Raw genomic sequence first — 24,249 nt, forward strand, 5'->3', positions numbered from 1 at the left:
AGAATTACAATCCGGTTAAATGTTTTTTGACAATAAAGGATGATGCTCCAGGAACTGAAATTCAGAATATGCTTAAAACAAAAAATCATAATAAATTTAAATAAGAAATTTTAAAACTAATAAGAGTAAATTTATATTCAACAGTTTCTTATAGAAGAAAGTCCATGAAATTTGGCAATCATTTTGATGATGATGATAACCAGAACTTTGGCTTTCTTTTATCAGAAATACTTTCAATCTTCACTTGGGTGATTCTCAGCTGACAGAAATGGAATGGAATTATTTCAAATATCTGTTGTGGATAAATTTTCAGTTTCGATACAAACAGTTTCTTCTACATTAAATTTGTAATAATTTGTAAATTTATATTTGTATTTTAATCATCACATTACTGATAAACTTAAATATGTTAAAGTAAAAGTTGGATGAAGTTGAGTATTTTCTATTGGGTTACACAACATACTCAACGTTTTATTTTAGAAATTGTAGATTCATATCTTAATATTTAATTTGAAATTGTCTAAATATAAAACATGTTAATAAAAATGAGAAAAAAGTACAGTTGATTCTTTGTCCTGTGGGTATTAAGAGCACCTCTTTTTCATGCCCATCATAGATAGGAATGGAATTTGCCATATCCAGGGTTGCCCACCCAATTTATTCCTGCATCCCCAGAACAATAGGCTGATGCCTTCACCACCTTGGCCATCTATAACATTATTAAATAATGTTTAGTAGTATGAAAAGAATCTATTATATAGTATTAGGAGATACCATTCCCATAAACATTTCAAGACTTATTTTATTGCAATAAGAAATATTTGTCTGATTTATTGTGAAATTATTTGTTAATATAGTAAAATCTCAGTAATCCAACATATATGGGACTGGAACAAGGATTAAGGAGATTACTGGATTATTATTTGAAGTAAGATGAATTCAATTACGAAAGAAAACATTTATTTGAATGATATTAGTTTATTGTATTAATCAAAAACATATGTTACACATTATATGTTGCCAAGTTGATGGATTTCCACTGAATTTATGGGAGGAACAGTGTTTTTGCTGGAAATTTTGGGAGACTGATTTTTATATCATATTTACACAGTATTGGTGTTAAAAGTTACTGTACCTTTTTGATCAGCTTAAGGTGATGAGTCTAACATCATGTCCAGGCCTGAGCCTAGACATCACTCTTCATTTAATGGGAAAGTGTTCTAATTTAGTGGGAACTGGACTTTGTTCTTATAGGAAGCTTGTCTGTGATTGGCAATGAGAATCAATTTCTGTCAGATTACTGGACATGTCAAACTAGCAAATGGCTAGATTACCAAGATTGTACTGTTATTCAATAAAAATTATATACCTATACAATATTTTTATATTTAAAATAAAATTATACTTGAATACACTTCATATGTATTGACTATTGAAAAATATATGTTTCAAAAATTTCATTTATATGTTAAAATATTTTTCTTATAATTCTCCATAATTCTGTCAAAAATTTTCTTCTATTATTGAACATATTTACATTTATTAATAACCATATATAAATTGATAAATGCCAAATTTTTCATGCCAAATTGTATCCATATTCTTTTATCCACTGAAGACTACTAATAGTATCATCTAGAAAACATTAAAAAGCATATTTATAGAAATTTGTTATATAATAATTTTTTTAGCAATAAATTAAACTTACTAAGTGGGTTATACTCCAGACCAATCCAGCCATCATATTCTAGTTCTTCAAGAAGAGAAAATACTTCTTTGTAATTTATTTGTCCCAGAACACTTGGTTCATTACGATTTGGTGCTTGAGATATTTGAATATGTCCTAGAAATATTTGAATTTTTAAGAATATTTTAAACCTTATAGTAATATTAATGTTAAGAAAATGGTTTCAATATTTATATGTACTTGTAATTTATAAATTTCTTAATTTCATATAAAAAAATAACATTTTGATACAATAAGTTTGAAGCAAAGTGATTTCTAAAATCTTCATTTTTTAAAGAATATAAATATTACTTGAAATACAAATATAGTATAAAATTTTATTTAATTCTATTTGCTTTTAAATATTGGTAAATGTATTTGAGTCAGCAGTATTTCTAGATCTGAATATTACTATTTTCTACAATTTAGTATTTTATAATCTGAATTTTATATTTAGACAAATTTTTGAGTCATATCTTCATTTAAAAATATTTTTCTAACACTTAAATAATCAAACTGAAGCTGAGAAAGATACATAAATAGCATATAGTGATTGATTATAATGAAAGTTTATGTAATTTACAAAGTATACACATAGAATACATTTATTCATGAAAATAGACACCAGACTTTTTATGTTAGCATTTGAAATTATAGAATGCAATAATTATGTTATTTCCATTTTAGACTTACTCCACCCTGAAGAACCATGGACAATTTAAAATATTTCATAGTGTTTTCCTGGAAAGTTTTTTAAAAATGTCTTTGAGTATTTAAAATATGAATGCAGTTATAAAATATAAAGAAAATTCTGACATAATTTAATACAAAAAAAAAATATTTCTAATATTTTTTTAATTATATAAATAAACCTTTTAATGCTCCTCTTTGTTTCCATTATGCTAATTATTTTACAAAACATGTCTCCAAAATACAATGGATGATGATAACTGTGATATTTGATTTATAACAATATATAGGAGTATTGTTGTGATGATTAAATGTATATCTGACTAAGAAAAGCATAACAATGCTTCCCCAACCTCTTCATTTCTCTGATCTTGCCCCTACAGCCTGTCTGTTCCCAAAATGAAAAATAATTTAAAGAATTGCAGTTCTAATTAGCAACATAGCTAAAAGCCACAATAATGAAAATCCTTAAACAACAACAAAAAAAAAATGGTTTCTACAAATGCTTTGAAAAGTCTACAACAAACACTGGCAGAAATATGAAGCTGCAAATTGAGCTTACTTAGAAGGTAGCATGATGTAAAAGTCAAAGAAAAGCCATACAGGGTCTATTTTAGAGAAAAATAAAAATTTTAGATTAGTGAAAAAAATGAAAAAATTCTGCTTTCAAAAAATTTTTCAGATTTTTATGATTTATGGTATTATGATATTTACTGTATTGTTAATATAGTGTTTATTTGCCTTATACTGCATTTAAAAAAATGATAGATATGCTAGTATAGGAACTATTTAATAATGAGATTCACTATTTTTATGCAAATTTCTGTAACATGCCTTGTAATATATGGTTGCATACAATGGAACATACTGTATATACATTTTTATAAAATACTAGCTGACCCGGCCACGCGTTGTTGTGGCTCAAAATGTATCTATTATAAATGTGTAACACTTCCCCCATGGGGGAATTTCAAAAAATCCCTTTTTAGTGTATATTCTGTTGACGTCACCTATTAAAACGCAATTAAAAACGCAAAAAACCGCATGTAAAATAGTATAAATAGAAGCCGAGTTCTTCACGGTAAGCCTTAATCCTGTCCCTTTTCCCGCTGGGGAATATCGAAAAATCCCTTTTTAGTGTATATTCTGTTGACGTCACCTATTAAAACGCAATTAAAAACGCAAAAAACCGCATGTAAAATAGTATAAATAGAAGCCGAGTTCTTCACGGTAAGCCTTAATCCTGTCCCTTTTCCCGCTGGGGAATATCGAAAAATCCCTTTTTAGTGTATATTCTGTTGACGTCACCTATTAAAACGCAATTAAAAACGCAAAAAACCGCATGTAAAATAGTATAAATAGAAGCAGAGTTCTTCACGGTAAGCCTTAATCCTGTCCTTCTCCCCGCTGGAAAATATCGAAAAATCCCTTTTTAGTGTATATTCTGTTGACGTCACCTATTAAAACGCAATTAAAAACGCAAAAAACCGCATGTAAAATAGTATAAATAGAAGCCGAGTTCTTCACGGTAAGCCTTAATCCTGTCCCTTTCCCCGCTGGCGAATATCGAAAAATCCCTTTTTAGTGTATATTCTGTTGACGTCACCTATTAAAACGCAATTAAAAACGCAAAAAACCGCAAGTAAAATAGTATAAATAGAAGCCGAGTTCTTCACGGTAAGCCTTAATCCTGTCCCTTTCCCCGCTGGCGAATATCGAAAAATCCCTTTTTAGTGTATATTCTGTTGACGTCACCTATTAAAACGCAATTAAAAACGCAAAAAACCGCATGTAAAATAGTATAAATAGAAGCCGAGTTCTTCACGGTAAGCCTTAATCCTGTCCCTTTCCCCGCTGGCGAATATCGAAAAATCCCTTTTTAGTGTATATTCTGTTGACGTCACCTATTAAAACGCAATTAAAAACGCAAAAAACCGCATGTAAAATAGTATAAATAGAAGCCGAGTTCTTCACGGTAAGCCTTAATTCTGTCCCTTTCCCCGCTGGCGAATATCGAAAAATCCCTTTTTAGTGTATATTCTGTTGACGTCACCTATTAAAACGCAATTAAAAACGCAAAAAACCGCAAGTAAAATAGTATAAATAGAAGCCGAGTTCTTCACGGTAAGCCTTAATCCTGTCCCTTTCCCCGCTGGCGAATATCGAAAAATCCCTTTTTAGTGTATATTCTGTTGACGTCACCTATTAAAACGCAATTAAAAACGCAAAAAACCGCATGTAAAATAGTATAAATAGAAGCCGAGTTCTTCACGGTAAGCCTTAATCCTGTCCCTTTCCCCGCTGGCGAATATCGAAAAATCCCTTTTTAGTGTATATTCTGTTGACGTCACCTATTAAAACGCAATTAAAAACGCAAAAAACCGCATGTAAAATAGTATAAATAGAAGCCGAGTTCTTCACGGTAAGCCTTAATCCTGTCCCTTTCCCCGCTGGCGAATATCGAAAAATCCCTTTTTAGTGTATATTCTGTTGACGTCACCTATTAAAACGCAATTAAAAACGCAAAAAACCGCAAGTAAAATAGTATAAATAGAAGCCGAGTTCTTCACGGTAAGCCTTAATCCTGTCCCTTTCCCCGCTGGCGAATATCGAAAAATCCCTTTTTAGTGTATATTCTGTTGACGTCACCTATTAAAACGCAATTAAAAACGCAAAAAACCGCATGTAAAATAGTATAAATAGAAGCCGAGTTCTTCACGGTAAGCCTTAATCCTGTCCCTTTCCCCGCTGGCGAATATCGAAAAATCCCTTTTTAGTGTATATTCTGTTGACGTCACCTATTAAAACGCAATTAAAAACGCAAAAAACCGCAAGTAAAATAGTATAAATAGAAGCCGAGTTCTTCACGGTAAGCCTTAATCCTGTCCCTTTCCCCGCTGGCGAATATCGAAAAATCCCTTTTTAGTGTATATTCTGTTGACGTCACCTATTAAAACGCAATTAAAAACGCAAAAAACCGCATGTAAAATAGTATAAATAGAAGCCGAGTTCTTCACGGTAAGCCTTAATTCTGTCCCTTTCCCCGCTGGCGAATATCGAAAAATCCCTTTTTAGTGTATATTCTGTTGACGTCACCTATTAAAACGCAATTAAAAACGCAAAAAACCGCATGTAAAATAGTATAAATAGAAGCCGAGTTCTTCACGGTAAGCCTTAATCCTGTCCCTTTCCCCGCTGGCGAATATCGAAAAATCCCTTTTTAGTGTATATTCTGTTGACGTCACCTATTAAAACGCAATTAAAAACGCAAAAAACCGCATGTAAAATAGTATAAATAGAAGCCGAGTTCTTCACGGTAAGCCTTAATCCTGTCCCTTTCCCCGCTGGCGAATATCGAAAAATCCCTTTTTAGTGTATATTCTGTTGACGTCACCTATTAAAACGCAATTAAAAACGCAAAAAACCGCAAGTAAAATAGTATAAATAGAAGCCGAGTTCTTCACGGTAAGCCTTAATCCTGTCCCTTTCCCCGCTGGCGAATATCGAAAAATCCCTTTTTAGTGTATATTCTGTTGACGTCACCTATTAAAACGCAATTAAAAACGCAAAAAACCGCATGTAAAATAGTATAAATAGAAGCCGAGTTCTTCACGGTAAGCCTTAATTCTGTCCCTTTCCCCGCTGGCGAATATCGAAAAATCCCTTTTTAGTGTATATTCTGTTGACGTCACCTATTAAAACGCAATTAAAAACGCAAAAAACCGCAAGTAAAATAGTATAAATAGAAGCCGAGTTCTTCACGGTAAGCCTTAATCCTGTCCCTTTCCCCGCTGGCGAATATCGAAAAATCCCTTTTTAGTGTATATTCTGTTGACGTCACCTATTAAAACGCAATTAAAAACGCAAAAAACCGCAAGTAAAATAGTATAAATAGAAGCCGAGTTCTTCACGGTAAGCCTTAATCCTGTCCCTTTCCCCGCTGGCGAATATCGAAAAATCCCTTTTTAGTGTATATTCTGTTGACGTCACCTATTAAAACGCAATTAAAAACGCAAAAAACCGCATGTAAAATAGTATAAATAGAAGCCGAGTTCTTCACGGTAAGCCTTAATCCTGTCCCTTTTCCCGCTGGCGAATATCGAAAAATCCCTTTTTAGTGTATATTCTGTTGACGTCACCTATTAAAACGCAATTAAAAACGCAAAAAATCGCATGTAAAATTGTATAAATAGAAGCGGAGTTCTTCACGGTAAGCTTTAATCCCGTCCATCTCCCCCCCGTAGGGGAATTTCGACATGTATATTATATAAAAACACGTGCATATTCGAATGCAACGTTGTGTCAAAATTTCAAAGGAATCGGTAGGAACAAACAAACGTTGTATTTTATTTATATAGATAGGTAGAAAATGATCTGCTTAGGTCCATTCTCACTGAAAAGCATAATGCCTTACAGAAAAGCAAACTTAGGTCGTCGGAAGTTAGCGCCATCTGTTGGACATAAAAGCCTTAATCCATATATAAATATATTTTTGAAAGGGGGGAAATGGTGATCTTCACATATGCCACAAACCTTCGTGGGAATGTATTAAACAACTTTTCAAAGTTTCATGGCAATCGGATAAATGGTGTGGTAATGCATGAAGGACAAACACACACACACACACACACACACACACACAGACATACATTCGTTTTTATATATATAGATATACCTGTATAAGGGAGTAATTCTTCAATTCTTGATACATTTCCACAAATCATTTGAAGATGAAAAATATCCTAAAACAAAATACAGAAAGAAATTATTAATGATAATTTTTTAAACTAACATTAATTAATTTTTAATCCTAAAACTCATTTTATGAAATTTATGCATTATTATGGCTTTTTCATTTAAAATCTTTATGCTCTTAGTAACCAATGTTTATTAAAGACAATTAAATTTAATAATTAAATCCTTACCACGGAAAACCTTATAAACTATTTCAGTTATAATGAATAGAAAATCATTTTTCAAGTTATTTTAATCTATTTTTACAATTTGATGAATTTGAAAAAATTAAATTTATTTTAAAAAAATCAAATAATTCTAATAGTTAAAATAGGATTATTAACCTAAACAAAGAGATATCATTGAAATTGTTTTTAAAAGTATATTCATATACACTTTAGTTTTACTGAAAAATTTCTGCCTCCTATAAGAAAATTATTGTACCAATTTTCTTATAATTAGAGGTAATATTTCATTACTTTCACATTTTATCTGTTTTTGATAACAACTCTCATAATTTGGCTTCACTTATTATACTATATTAGATTAATCTTTATTTCCAAATCTTATAAATTAATAATTAATTTAAGGGAGCAATGACATTTAAATTATTATTGCTCCCATTTAAGTCATTCTAAACCAATAAGTGCTAAAATTATTGAGCATTTAATATATGAAGTAGAGTCAAAAATGAACTGAACTTTTGGAACAGGTTTATTTCTTATATGCACATTACCTTCAAAATACACTCCTTTTGCAGCTGTATATTTCTGCCCACATTTATCTGTACCACTTTTTCAAAGCATTCCTAGAAGCCATTTTTTTGTTTGTTTAAGGATTTTCATTATTGTGGCTTTTAGCTTTATTGCTGATTCTTTAATTGCTGAACTGCAATTCTTTAATTTTTCCCTAAAATGAAAAAGAATTTAAAGTCTGTACAGAAAGATTTGAGAAATGAGGAGGTTGGGAAAGGATTATGACCTTTTAGTCAGATACATACATATTTAATCATCACAATAATATATCTATATATTAATTGTTCCTGATCAAAAAAGTCATAATAGTGTGCTTCCTCAACTTCTTTACTTCCCTGATCATGCCCCTGCAGGTTCTCATCTGCTTGCTAAAATGAAAGAGAAGTTAAAGGGTCACAGATTCTAATCAATAGCATAGGCAGAAGTCACAGTAATGAAAGCTCTTAACCTTTCAACAGTGGAACAGTCAGATGTGGCACTACCACTTAGTTGTGGAGAAGAAAAGTGGGAAATTTTTAAAGTATTTTTTCATGCGTTTTTTTCTCATTACCATTTCGGAAAAAGATTTTGTAAACAGTTATGTCTAGTAAAGAAAAGTCTTTTTTTATTGTTACATAATTCATTTTTTATGTGAATTTTTTCGCAGAAGTTTTTGGCTAGTTTTTGGTGATACACCCAAAAGAATTTAGCGAATATATTCGTCCCTCACCACTGCCACACAATTGCTCTTGACAAATATATTCGTCGCTCACTGCTGAATGGTTAAAGACAACATGAAGAATGGGACATTGCTTCAGAATTACTTTGACAAAAGTGCTATGAACACTATTGATGTGTGCAATTGCTGAAGGACTTTGAAGATGGTGTGATATTGACATTGAGTGTTGTGTAATGAAACCTGTGCTTAAATGTTCAATTCGTTTTTCACTCTGTGTCATACATTATTTTCAATATTTTAATATAATTGCTGGTAATTTTATTTATGTAATTTCAAAGTCAATAAATAAGATTACTTACCAATTGGAGTTTTAAGTAATTGCTGTCAATCTTCTTTATATATTTAATAGCTATTAAAAATATACAAAATTTAAATAAAAATTCAAAACAAATTCATTTAATAATATTTCACAAAGTATTCATGTTTTTAAAAATCATCTGTTATCAACTTAATTTTGGAATATAACGTTAATTATACCTTGATCAAAATCAGCTAAGAAATAACCAGGTCTTGTTTTTCTTGTAATAGGCTCTATGAGAACTGTTATATCTGCCTAAGTAGAACATATAATTAGTACTTACTTTTATAAAAAAATAATACGTAAAAATTACTTTCATTTTAACTATATGTAAAAATAATTATTTTTCAGATTCTTTTCAATAGAATATTTAATATAAAATATTTAAATTATGAGATCATATAATCCATTAATTCATTATTATAGAAAATTTTTAACAAAAAATTTATTGCATTAGTTAAATATTTAAGAAAAGTTAAAGTTTTAAATTTATTGATTATTGATATATTAATAAAAGATTTAGCAAGTTTTAAATCAATTTAATTAGTTGAGTAAAGGTTATTGTTAAATTAATATTTGTTTCTGAAAATGACTTGTCAATATGGTAGATTCGTCTCCTTTATATCAGAAATTGAAATTTTACACACATTAGATGAAAATTTAAAGGGTAATCTACAAGAGTACAAAACTTGCATTGTGAGCAAGATGTAAAGTTCATTTCATATGTTTTGGCTGTGCAATGTGTAATATTTGGTTAGGGCTCTGGAAGGTTTATAAAGTTCAAGAGCCCTTTTTTGATAATACACAATCACGATGTCAAATTTGACAAACAATCTGTTCTCTTTACTAAGTAGACTGGTTCCTGATACTGCATATTTTTATAGCCTAGTCAAGATTTGTAAAACAAGTCGTAATGAAAGTTCATGTACATGAAAATTTAGCAACACGACAAATGTGCACCTGCAAATGCAAGACATGGCTCTGAAAATTCAAATTATGGATGGGTTGAAAAAAAGCATGCTGGTTCCTCTGCACCATCACCACTTATATCTGGTATAATTGGTGATGATGCAACCCTTAAGTTCAATTCAATGATACATGAAATCAGTCATGTCTCAAAGACTGATTTCATGTATGATTTTATTGTATGGATGATTTTCAACAGTGGAAACTGCAGAATGATTGGTAAGATGAAAGCTGACCAGTCTCAGACAGAAATGTTAGAGCCTTAAATGTTCAACAAAATGTTCTCTCAAGACTAGAGACAGTTCCTAGAACTAGAATGTCTGTTTACAATCAGGATAAGGTTGTCCTCCTGTCTCAACTGCATCAGACCACCACTATATATACATATAGTGGTGGTCTGATGCTAAAACTGGTAAATATTCTTTATCTTTACTAAATTTACATAATGCTAAACTCTGTGCTATTGTCTTCATATTATACCTTATACCAGTTTTAAAGTAAATACATTATTTTGCAAAAGAAAATAACTAATGAACATTAAATATAATTTGATATATAACAGTATTCAAGAATAATTCTATTAAAAGTGATTGTTAAGATTAAAGAAACATTATTTGACAAGAAAGAAATATTCTAAAAAACTAAGTGATCTGTGTGTGTTAATCCTATTTACATACCACAATTCAATATATCTGCCATAATAAAATTAAAAATACTGAAGGTGTACACCATAATTATTATAAACAAGATATGAAAAATTAAATTGTTTTTCTGTCATTACAATATTTAAAGTAGTGGGTGATCGGTTAATGAACAGTTAGGATTGTGAACAAATCAGATAACGAACACTTTCACAAAAGATTTTTATGTTTGGACAATGAACACATGTTTGGATAACAAACACTTCACCGAACAAACAGAAAAAGAAGTGACAGAAAATAGTGAATACCAATTGGTCTTCCCTTGTCTCCAGGTGACAATTCGAAACCTTTCGAAGCTCTGAAGATGTCGACATCAACGCTCAACCCAATATTGATCAGATAGTATTCCTCCAAATTTTGAAACTTTTCCTTGTAATTCCAGCTTTTTGTTTACCTTTCTGACAAATAAATTTTTATAGTCTTTGCAAGACTTGAGTGAGTAGTCATTATGTTTTGCGTCAGTTTTTATTTACAAAAGGCAAGAGTTTAACTGTCCAGTTGGATATTCATTAACGTTTTAATACTAAATTTTGAATTTCATCCAGGTCTTGCATTTAAATAATTTTTTGTGTGCTAGTTGATTTCTGTTCTCTGAATTTTTGTAAGTGCTTTTCTGAACTTTTTATTTAAAAAAGGAACTGATAATATTATGGAGCCTAAAAAGAGTGGAGTGTCAAGAATTGTGCTCACTGTTGAAACCAAGCAAGAGATAATAGCCAAGGTAGAGAGTGGGCACAAGATGTCTGATGTTGCTAGGCAGTATGGCTTGGAACAGGTCTACAGTAGGCACAATCTTAGCTATGAAAGATATATCAAGAAGTCTCAAGCAGCTAAAGGAGTAATGAAAATAACATCTGAGAAATAAAGAGCATTGAAGAGCTCATAATGGAACCTGAAACTGATGTGATGACAGAAGAACTCCAAGAACTCGTAAATGAAGAACATCAAGAAACTCAGTGAGATATGTTTTCTTCTTAAAGAGAGGATTAATGTCGATATCTGCTCTACAGTTACAATGCTATTAATTACTTCTGAAAAATCCTGAAGAGAGAAAAGCAATTGACATTGGACAGATTCTTTAATCCCACAAATGGAAAAAACATGACTAATAAAAATGCAAGACTGTGTATATATGTATTTTTACTATTAGATATAAATAAATGCAGTAAGAAAGTATATATTTTTTATTTTTGGAGGCTCCAGAATGAATTAATTAAATTCCCATAAAAACCTATGGTATATCAATAATCGGTTAATGAACAATTCGGATAGCAAACAAAGTCTTGGAATGGATTATGTTCATTAACTGATCACCCATTGTATTAAAAAACAAAAAACTTCTGTTGAAAAGAAAAGTATTAATAAATAATAAATTAAAAAGAGTAAAGATTTTAGACTGCTCTAAATGTAAATTAAATAATATGATTATTCAACTGATGATGAATAAATTATTAACAGACTAATAATTTATTCATGTGATTAATATCTTTTAATAAAAAGACAAATATGCTTTTATGCTTACTTTATTGTGTTTTTCTTCAAGTTCCAATGTTGATCTTTATGTATTTATTTTATTTGTATTATTCAGTTTAATTATCATTTATTTCTCCTATAGAATGAAATATCTTAATATATAAATAAAAATATTTACTTTTTTGAAAACATCAACAGCTTTTTCTATATTTTCAACATAAATAGATTCAGCTTCTTTTTCTTTAGAACTATCAGATAATTCACCAGCTAGCAAATGAACCCTAGTATATAATTTAAAATTTAAGTTAGAAATTGTCACCAATTATTGTTTATAAGTCAATTGATATTTTGGTACTTGTAGGTTATCCTCCCACAATTGCATTGTGTTGTGCTACATTGCAATTGAAACAGTGTGCAAATCCAAAAATAGAAATTTAAATTTGTCAATTTCACAAGCTACTTTTTTATATTAATCAAATATCCAAATATTTGCTTTACTGAAATATTAAATGATGACAAATATCTATATTTATTATTATTTTAACATACATAGATTCCTTTAATTCTTAACATTTGTATGATAATAAAATATAATAGATTCAACTTACTTCTCGAAGTAATTATTTAATACACTGGTCACTTTTTATCCAGTAGTTTTCAGTTGTCCATAAAAATTATTTTCCATCTGAAATGATCTCCATGTGAATTCAGCAATATACCAATTTAGATGTTTCCTTGATGTTCTATGTTGAATTTAATGCCTTTTTTTGTAGTTTCATGTCATATTACATGTGTGCCTATTCCCACACCACACCTACATTTTGGATTTTTTCACTCTAAATATAACTTCATTTTAATGCCTTTTTGTGTAAGCTTTCAGAATGTAATGTACTATATCCTCAGAATAGGAACATCAACTTCATGTGTTACAAATTCCAAATATTGAATGAATAAGCCATTCTATACAAAATGTCCCATCAACACAAATTCTCATATTACCATATAATATTAATATGGTATGTTTGATTTACTCACTAAAAAAGTTATTCTCGCTTTATAAACAAAAAAATGTTTAATGCCAAATGATTTCCAAATTACATTGGGCTGTATTAATGCTACTAATTACTAATTACAGGCGGCCCTTGACTTTTGCACATTCTACTTTCGCACAATTCGCTATTTCACACATTTTTAAAAATTCAACTTTTTAAATATTTTTGTCAATAATGAAAAAATTTGCTTTCATGCAGAATGCTCATACACTACAAAGTGCGGTAGCTCACTCTACATTCTCAGACACATGTTACTTCCTACAATAGTGGACTTCTCAGAATTGTAATCACTACTGTGTTCTGAGCAAGAGGTCAAAACAGTTTCGGTCTTGCATTAGGGCATGCGTCAATATGTTGTGTGTTTTGCCAATCTATTTTTTATGTTTAAATATGTTGTCCTTATAAATTGATAAACATGAGTGACAAATGGAGAAACTGCAGTGTTGATACGAACAAAAAGAAATTAAAGACTCAAACTTCATAAGATCGAGACAAAGATGGAAATAATTAAACAGTCTGAAAACGGTGAATCTTTTGCTTCAATCAGATGATGTAGTATCAGACAAGTATGATGTAAACAGATCTACAATATGTTCAATTTTGAAAAATAAGAGTAAAATTAAGGAATACATTCAAAATTGTGGAAATATATCTTCAAGGGTTGTTTCCAAAAGACATGACATAGTGATGGATGAAATGGAAAGATCTTTGTCATCATGGATTCATGATAAACATCAAAACAATGTCCCTCTGAGTTTTTCAATTATTCAAGTTAAGGCTCTTAGTTTGCATGAAGATTGGAAGACTAGATTAAATGAAGATTCTAACATGGTGTTTCAAGCAATGGCTGGTTTGACAAATTTAAAATGAGATATTCTTCACATAATATTAAATTCACTGGAGAATTGGCTGATGCAGATAAAGATGCTGCAAAAGAATTTATTTCCTCATTGTCCAAAATTATTATTGATGGAGAATATTCTCCTAGCCAAATATTCAATGTAAATGAGACTGGTTTATTTTGGAAAAAAATGCCTAATCGTACATTTTTATTGAAGGAAGAATCCCCTGGACATAAACCTTCCAAAAACTGATTGACATTGCTTCTTGGTGAAAACTTACCTGGTGATTTAAAATTGAAGCCATTGTCAGTGTACCAAGCGGAAAATCCCAGAGCATTGACTAGGAAAGATAAAGAATTGCTTCCAGTCATTAGTCATTTGGAAATCAAATAAAAATGCTTGGGTTACTGTGTTAATATTAAAAGATTGGTTCACTTTTCATTTTGTACTGACAGTTAAGCAATATTGTAAAAATAATAATTTACAATTTAAAGCATTATTAATCTTGGACAATGCTACAGGACACCCAAAATCTCTGCAGAATTTATACCTGGAAATCAATGCTGTGTTTCTTCCCCCCAATACTACCTGCCTGATACAGCCCAAGGACCAAAAGGACCAAACAGTGATAGCTACATTTAAATGATATTATACGAGGACAATAATGACTAAGGCCTCAAGGCAATTAACAGGGGAGATGGCCAACATTAACAGATTTTTGAAAGAACTATTGAATATAATATATGGAATGCAATAAACAATATTGGAGACTCGTGGACTGAAATAAAAGAGTTGACAATGAAAGGTTCCTGGAAACGATTATGTTCACAAATGATGAGTGATTTTATAAATTTTGAAGAAACACCGGAAACTATCACAGATGAAATAGTTAGCCTAATAAATGAACAAAACTTGGAACATCAACAATGAAGATGTTAATGAGTTGATTGAATCTCACTCAGTACCTCTGTCAAATAAATACTTAATTGAGCAACAATAAAATACACAATGAAAGTGAGGAAGAAGCAGCTGATAAAAACGTGGAAACTTTGACAATTAAAAATATGAATGAAGCCTTCATGCATCTTGACAAATTTTTGACCATCATGGAAAAATGTGATCCCAATGGAGAACGTATATCTCAAGTATGTAGAGAAATTGAGAAAGATATAACATGTTATAGAAATCTTTACCAAGAAAAGAAAAAAAAGGGTGGTATTCAACTAACTCTTGACAAGTTTATAAAGAAAACACCTGAAAGCACTTAAACACGCCTTGTTAACTTCATTATGTATACATATTCATAAATAAATACTTTAAAACACAGTCTTTGGTGCATATTTTTTTACATCTGTTAAAATATATCACTTATGCATTTATAAAGGGAGACTAGGATACCTTAAAAGTAAGAATAAATTGTACACGACTACTTTGGTCTGTTTCAAAGTCACACTGAACCAAAAAGTGTCAGGCTTGATAGAGACACCACCCCAAGGCCATTTATTTGTTAGAAAAAAATGTATGTTTGTATGTTTATACAAAAGATACAAAGTACATATAACAAATCATTGCCACACATATAGTAATGACAGGAGAGAAATTTAACAACATCCCTCTACTTTTGAACATTCAACATTCGCACACACTTTCAGGAACCAATTATGTGCAAAAGTCAAGGGCCGCCTGTAAATGCCAAGTAATTTGGCTTAGAGTTAAGGTTAGTTCACACAGTGCAAGTAGTGAAAGTGAATGAGAAAAGCAAAAAGCAATTGCGAATTTTAAGCAGCCTATCATTTGCAAGCAAGAGAAATCATCATCTCAAAAAACAAAATGACTGTTTCCGATATTCTGTTGTTAACCACATTTGTTTATTTTTTAAGAAAAAAGATACGTCAAAAAGAAAGCAATGCTTGTTGAGAGGAATATTAAAAAACTGAATTACAACATCTACTCTACTGCATGAAAAAGTTTCTGTAGCCATCTTGAAAACAACAAGAACCATGAGACAACTAGCAAAAATAGGATTGGTAGTGAAATTTTTTTGCTAGCAAAAAATCTTGACAGTTCCGAACTTTGGAGCACTTTGCAAAATGGTAAAATTCACTGGAAATGACATCAATGTCTGACGTGTTATTCACTCTGTTTTTGCTTTCACCAGTAAACCACACTCAGTATGAACTAAGCTTTAGGCATTAGGTGCCATATCTACTATATAAAGCTAAAAAAAATGGGCAGTCTCTTTCTTTCTTTCTGTCACGGTATGCCAAAAATGGCCACTAGGGGCACCCCTAGCTATTATTTAAATTAATTTAAATTAACAATATAAATTATTTTATATTTTTACAGTATAATACTCAGTATATTATTATTTTTATTTGTAATTTAGTATTCCCCAATGCCTGCTTCGGGCCTTTCGACTTGTCTTGATATATTTAATAATTGTAAATTATCAGCAAATTAAATGTAAATTAAATAAATTAAATCATCAGTAATCTAAGAATTTGGTTTATGGATGTTTATATTTTAAAAAATATTTTTTTATATTGTTGAAACAAATTAATTTTAATTATATGTTTGATTTGTGTAAAGTTTAATTATTCCATTCAAACTTGTCTACATCATTTCATAAGCAATGTGACTGAGCATAATGGATACAAGATTGGAATGCAACACATGACATGGAGAATAATCCATAAGTACCAATTTTTTTTTGTTTTATATATGTAACTAGAAAACACATATACAGTAGACCCCCCTATAACACGGGTTCATATAAGACGGATTCGTATAACACGGCGGAAAAATTGCGATTATGTTCGTATAACACACTAAAAGAGGCTTGTATAACATGGTAAAAGAATGAGACAGGTTGTCATGGCCAACAGGATTGGTCGAATCTGGACCAATAGTGGACATTGCACAAACCGTTGAGTTTAAATGAGCAGCGGGCCTACCAAAAAACATTTATTATTCAACGGCCATAAAAATTATATTTCTATTAATGATGTCTCCAAAGTTCAGCGAATTTTTTGCAGAAAGAATAACTTATCAGGAAACATGTGTCCGCCATTCGATGAGCCACTCCGCGATGAAAACAAGCTTAAGCAATGGCGTCTTCAAACGGTGTGCACTTGGTAAGTAATCATACAATTTTTTGTTTATAGAATAGTTTATATGGATTATTCCCAAAAAATTATATGTGTTTTGGAAATGTTCGAGTCAAATTAGTCTAGAATTGATTAATTTTATGGAAGAAAACCTTTCAAACAGCCATACCCCTAAACTGCACAAGTGCCGGGCTGTGAATGGCTCATGTATTTGTAAAATCTAAGTGACTCATACAACACGGAACGTATCTACCATGTTATAGGGGGTCTACTGTATATATATACATATACATATTTTATGTGTATGTAAATAAAGTAAAAAAAAAGTATCTTTTTACAATAAATTTACCTTTTGCAATTCAAACTTGTTGCATATTCTAAAGTATAATTAAGACTTTTTTCAAAATCACTTCTAGTATCTGCTTTTATTGCAAAACCAAATTCTCCCTTGGACATATCACCTAGACAAAGTAATTTCAAGATATTAATAATTTAAATAATTTAAAAATAATAAATGTTTCAATTTTTAATTACCAGAATTTCCTTCATACATATATAAATATATTAATTGAAAATACATATATTGACAATGCAAAGCATTTCCAATATTTCTTTTTATACTTTATTACATTTTTTTTAATACTTATTATTGAACTAATTTTAAATTTGTCCATCATGCCATATTGTTAAGACATTCTGTGAGGTTCCTAAAATTGAGTCGGAATTTTGATTAATTATAAAATTTCTAAGTCAGGAAATTTCGGAGGTTAAATTGAATCAAGAACATGTGTCGGTATGGTAGACTCGACAGAAAGGAAAACACTTGTTCTAAAACAAACGCGACGTGGTGATGAACGGTGGGAATGGCGCCAAGAGAGAGAGAGGGAATTTTGGCAGGGTGCTCTATACAAGTGTCGGGGTGTAAACAATCAAGGAAAAAGGGAAGGTGAATGACCAAAACGACATCTGTTGAATCATGTAAGCCCTAAACCATTTGGGGGAAACAGCTGCAAAAACATCTGGCAAATCGGTTAAGTTCAAAAACATTGGAGGAGACAATAACAGAGTAAAAGGAGAGTACTGACTTCAAAGCTCTGTCAACACCTCTCAGATCTTTCCCACAACTCGAATCAGTTTCAGTTTCACCTGGAGACAGAAGAATGACCAATCGGGGTAAGGGAGAAGGGACACGGGACCAATCAAAAAGTAGGAAGCTTGACAGAAAATATATAAAATTTCTGAAAACAAAGGAACAGCGCATTCTCTGCCGACCAAGTGTGCTTGCAAGAAGCTCAAGACCGTAGACCATCCTCCTGCATTGCCCACCGGAGTCTTTCCACTTATTCCTCGGAACAGCAGCCACAAGTGCCCCACCTTAAGAGTCACTTGTGCTTCTGTCTTCCTTTTTTCTATATCCGAGATTCACTATGCTGTTACTCCAATAAGTTCATAAACTTTTCTTAACTCCAGTTTAGTTTCACTTATCTCTCAGATATTCAACAACACTCAGCACTATCTTCTTCATCCTCACTACACAAAGACCAGCCAAAAAGTGTCCTACACTCCCCACACATGCCCTCAGGTAACATCACTTTCATTGTTCTTGTGCTTCCACAAAGTGACCCTCACTGCGCAGGGGAACAGAGTAAGATTAGAAAGTTCTAGAAGTAAGAAAGAACAAGAACAAAGGAGAAATGCTAAAAACTATGAATTAAACTAAACTAAAATTATACAATGGCATACAACCACAGTACATATGGTCTTCTATTGAGATTTAAATGCATCTCTAGTAATGCAGCATCCTTCTGCAACAGGTAAACTACAGACAGGATGCTTTTGCACACTTTTATAGGCCATGGGCAGTGATTGCAAATTTACCAGGTATTACATTGCCAGTAATTCAGTAATTATATTCAGAATTACTGGATTATCGATAATTTACCAGTAAATTCATATTAACAAATGATTTAAAATGAAACTGAATTACTGACAAAATTATTGGACAACCATTTATTTTCAAGTTTTCTATCAATTTAGATAAACAACATTCTTGTAATAGCAATTATTATGACATAACAAATTGAATAATGCTGATAATTAATTATGTTTTTCTTTATTTTGAAAGTAGGCTGTTAAAAAACATAATACATTTAGGCTCTCGTCATCTAATCTAGATCTAATTTTCGTACAAATTACAGCTGCATTAGAAAAAGCTCTCTTGGAATCAATACTAGTTGGACATACTGTCATTAGAGCATTGAAAACCTTTTTAAGATATGTTCCTTGTATTTTTTGCTCTATGAAATAATTCATTTCAACATGAGAAGTTGGTTAGGTAAGCAATGAACACCTCTCACTAGAATCTGAGTCTGAATTAATTTCAGTGACATCCGCAAGTAATGATTCGTTTTCATTTTCTGATAAGTGCTTGATTATTTCTACAATCCTATTCAAAATTATATTTTTGTTAACATTATTAGATATTTTGTAGGACTTATATTTGTACAATTTTTCTGGATTATTTTCCTGTATTATACTCCAAAAATGGGTCTTGATTTCAGAGTACAATACAGGATATCAAGTTATAAAAAAACTAGAAAATTCCTTTTAATAACATTAAATTACAAATGGAATGACACATCACTACCTGCACTGTTTTCTTGCTATGGTATGGAGAGACAAAAAAGAAAAGAAATCTGCTTTCCATGGGTATTCCATGTGGGAATTTTAGGAAAATAAATATCAAATTAATTAAGAGGTTTCTTAACTGAAATACCAGTAAAAAAATTAATTACCAGTAAATTTACTGGGATACAATTTTCCTAATTTACCAGTATACCGGTAAACCAGTTACCGGTAATGCAATCACCAGCCATGGGGATGTGGGGACCCAAACGGGGTCAAATGGAGATATTCACAGGCTCTTAAAAATCTTGTTTCACAACTAAAAGGGACAAAATTAAAGATCTGGATTAAACAATGAATTTTTTTTTTTTTGTAAATGATTTAAACAATAGAAAAGACTAAAGTTGAGGAAAATGCGGCTGGAGAAAGGTCATATTTAGTCATGACAGTGACCTCTCTCGCGCCCTCCATTGGGTTTCAAATTGCCACCAGGTGACAATGAGAGACCAATGGAGAGGCGACTTGGGATAAAAAACCTATAAAACCACGCATTTCAAGGACATTCAGAGTTCTTGGTTCAGAGTGCTTCGCTCCTGGATTTTTGCTATTGTTCAGAGACAAAAGCTTTGACTACATTTTGGGACGTGTCTTCAACATCCACTCCTGGCAAGCTTCACCCAGGTACTTCCCGTCAACAAAAATCATCCCTTCAAGGTGTGCTGTGCACCCCAGGGCCGATGTTCTCCACATCACCTTCATCAGAAGTTCAAACAAGAGAGTGACAATTGAACATTTTGCACAGACTGGTTCACCCTTTGGATTGGCCTTATGCCAAATTTATAGAGTTGTTGTAAACGCCATTTTATATTTAATAAACGGTTTACAATGGAAAGCCTGCCTCAGTGAGTCCTTTCCACTCCCACACGACTGTGTTGACCGCTCGGTTATTGAGACAGCCCCCCATCGGCTAACCTCACAGGGATGCACTTTAAGACCCTCTGCTGGCATTATGCAAGGAACTATCACGCAATAACTAACCATTTCTATATCTGCTTGAGACTTATCTGCATTCCAAGTCTCACAGCTCCTTCTTAATGCCCTAATTTTTATGGCAATGAGTGTATTTAAAACAAACACTATCTTCTAGTCTGAATACTAGTATTATGAACAATCTCGTACTCACTCGCTGAACCTTTATCCCCGGTACTGCTTAAACTTTGGAAAACAAACGTTTTCGGCCTCACCCGAGGTCTGCTTCAGGTTAAAAGAAAAACTAGTTTCCAATCTTAGAACAATTCTTGAAGGAATGTTCAGTTTTTAAAATTAAATTCAAACATATGCATGGGTAACAGACGCAAGAAATCATAAACATGTTTGAATTTAATTTTAAAAACTGAACATTCCTTCAAGAATTGTTCTAAGATTGGAAACCAGTTTTTCTTTTAACCTGAAGCAGACCTCGGGTGAGGCCGAAAACGTTTGTTTTCTGAAGTTTAAGCAGTACCAGGGATAAAGGTTCAGCGAGTACGAGATTGTTAAAACAACATTTTACCATCTAAACAATGCCAAAAGTAAAGCAGGAGTTTTTGTGGACACCACATTATTTTGTTAATGAGAGATGAAGAATTTGTAAAATCTTTAAATGACAGAATTTGTAGCATAGAATAATTTTAAAGCATTAGTGCAAATTTTTTAGGGAATAGAAAATCTGAAAACTTGGAAGAATTTGTGAATGTTCTTAAGCCATATCATATCAGGTATCAACATGAGTTTGAAAATACAATCCCTTCATTACACCTAAGGTTCTTTTCTCCAAATCTTGGTGACAGCAATGAATATGGGGAATGCTTCCACCAAGATATATCATTTATTGAAAAACATTATCAAGGCAAACGGAGTGATGAAATGTTGGCTGACTATTAATGGATATTAGTTTCAGTAATCAAAAGTATATTATGTAAATAAATAGTAGTAAGAAAAACTTTTTGAACCCTAATTTATATTTATATATTTTTTTGTATAACCAATAAAATTAATAATAAACAAGCTGACTTTTATTTTCTTATCTTGAAATGGTACAAATATTTTGTTCCTACTTTAATGATGAAAGTAATATATGAAATAAAATTATGTACATAAAAAAATCTAAAAAAATTCCAAAAGTTAAAATATGTTGTATTACATATGTACTATTACACTGTTATAAATATATATACATATATATATTTATATGTATATATACTGTCATATATACACTGTATATATACACTATATATACTGTTATATATACATATAATACTATGTATATATATTTATAACAGTGTAATATTACAAAAATTAAACAACAAAATGCAATTTTTACATTTCATTTGATACATTTTAGATTGGTATAAAAAAACCAATCATATCAACCATTAATATGTTAATTTGAGAATCCTATGATAACTGAATTATCAAATTCCAGATAAAAAAGGCATTTTATAAGTCAATGATAACAAGATTTCTCAAAATTAACACAATAGCGAGGTTGCGGCCGAAGTTCTCAATGTAAAAACATGAACGTCTGACGTACATGTTGAAAATGTCAGCTGCAACCTCGCTATTAACATAAATATAATTATATTATAGATTTGAATATGAATTGAATTCAGATTTATCTCTTCATGATTTTGATAATAAAAAGATTGATCTATATTATGAGTTAATTATAAGAAAATATATGTATATATTTTTAACTTACATTAATAAATCTTACTTCACAGAAAAATATAATATTTCTTTAGTAAAAATGAAAATAAAAATTTATATTAAAAAATTAATATGAATTATTTAAAATTGCAGATTAAATTATTAGTAACATGATTTCAATATCTAATTATTTAAAAAAAAAGAAATACTTTATCTATTAAATAGATAGAGTTTCAAGTATACTTTAATAATGATATCCAGGTAGATAAATAAAAATGGTATCAAATTTATTGGTTGTTAACTATATTTCTGAATTTTTTAGCACTCATAAAATTGACTAAGAACTGTTTACTATGAATTTTTGTGAATTAAAATTAATTATTAAAAATATAAGTTGTTATATTTTGGCAACTATATGAATTATAAGGCTCATATTTTTGAGAGTAAATTGATTTTTTCCATAAAAAAAATATTTTCTTGGTTCTCTTAGTTCTTGAAATAATAATAATTAATCAATATTCCAAAACAGAACATTTTTATATTAAAGTTAAAGTTCATGGAAGACCTGAGGTAGGCCTATAAATTAGACCAAAAACATTTGTTCCATTAATAAACATTTTGCTGGAAAGAAAAAAAGGTTATTTTATGATATTAACTAAACATATATTTTCAAAGGAAAAATGTTTTTGTAATATAATTGCTTCAAATTGAATTCAAAGTATTTAATACACTATAATAAAGTCAGGTAAAACTATGTATTTTTTTTGTTATTCTATAATTTTTTTAATTAAAATAAAATATTCTTAATAGATACATATTTAGGATGAAATGAATGCTAATGCACTTCAATTTACTTTTTTAATTATAGATGAATTTTTATTTTGCAAAATTTCAGAATTATGTAAACAATAATTAAAAAATTCTAAATTAACAAATAATTATTTTAAATTCTTTTACTTCTGATGCATACATCTATGAATTATTAATCTACTTTAGGTTAAAAAAGGAATCTTTTAAGAAATATACCACTATCAAAAAGATTACATATGAATATTTTCATAATTCCCTATTTATTGTTTAATCTACTTTTCCTATGAGTGAATTTTAATTAGTGTAGTTCAAACATCTTGTATCAATATAAAATGATTACATAATGAAATACCGACGACATGAATCAACTGTATTAAATAATAATTACCTGTTGAATTTTATCAGTATATCCGAAAGAGTAAAATTAACAGTTATAGGCCTATACTGCAAGATAATTAATGAAAAATGAAGACTACAGCAACCATCAAAAAACTACTTCATTTACTAATGAAAAGCATACATTGCATGTGCAAAACTGATATGTACTAGTTACTGTTATTACATTTTAATGTATTAATATATGAATTCACTTTTAACATAATTTTTATTTTAATGCATAAATTGTAAATTTTATGTACAGTACTCATATATGCATTATGCACTAAAATAACAAGTACAGAAATTAAATGCTTGCATACCTGGAAAACTATTTATTAGAACTTGTTGCAACTTGGTTTGTTGCTGAGCAGCCTTCAAATTTTCTACAGGAACAGTATAGGGAAACTGTGTTTCTACAGCTTTGAATCCAAAATCTTTAGCTGCTTGATATCTATCAGATAAACATTCATATTCTCTAAAAAGAGTTGAAATATTAGCAGCAAATCTGAGTCTCATTTTTGTTCTTGTTTTTTCTTAATATGAATACTAGAAAACTAATCGCACTTTAAATGCTTGTGAAAAAAATTAAGCAAATGATAAGATAAAAGAATTTATCAAATGTAATGGGCAAAGGTTAAAAGACCTCATATTTGTTTAGATCTTTAAACACGTGGTTAAGTTAACTA

General features: G+C 30.5%; 1 protein-coding gene across 1 annotated transcript; it reads right to left on the reverse strand.

Annotated features, from left to right (window-relative positions):
• Positions 1-958: 958 nt before the first annotated feature.
• Gip (hydroxypyruvate isomerase-like protein Gip) lies at positions 959-24,249 on the reverse strand. Its single transcript, XM_067282916.1, has 8 exons — positions 23,884-24,249; positions 17,412-17,523; positions 12,240-12,342; positions 9,101-9,176; positions 8,923-8,972; positions 7,092-7,158; positions 1,709-1,843; positions 959-1,635 (listed from the first exon to the last, which is right to left on the reverse strand). Exons 1-8 carry the CDS (start codon positions 24,077-24,079, stop codon positions 1,580-1,582), a joined length of 795 nt encoding a protein of 264 aa, XP_067139017.1. The 5' UTR covers positions 24,080-24,249; the 3' UTR covers positions 959-1,579.

The sequence above is a fragment of the Centruroides vittatus genome, unplaced genomic scaffold, assembly GCF_030686945.1.
Source record: "Centruroides vittatus isolate TY-2023 unplaced genomic scaffold, ASM3068694v2 contig_971, whole genome shotgun sequence".
Lineage (NCBI taxonomy): Eukaryota > Metazoa > Arthropoda > Arachnida > Scorpiones > Buthidae > Centruroides > Centruroides vittatus.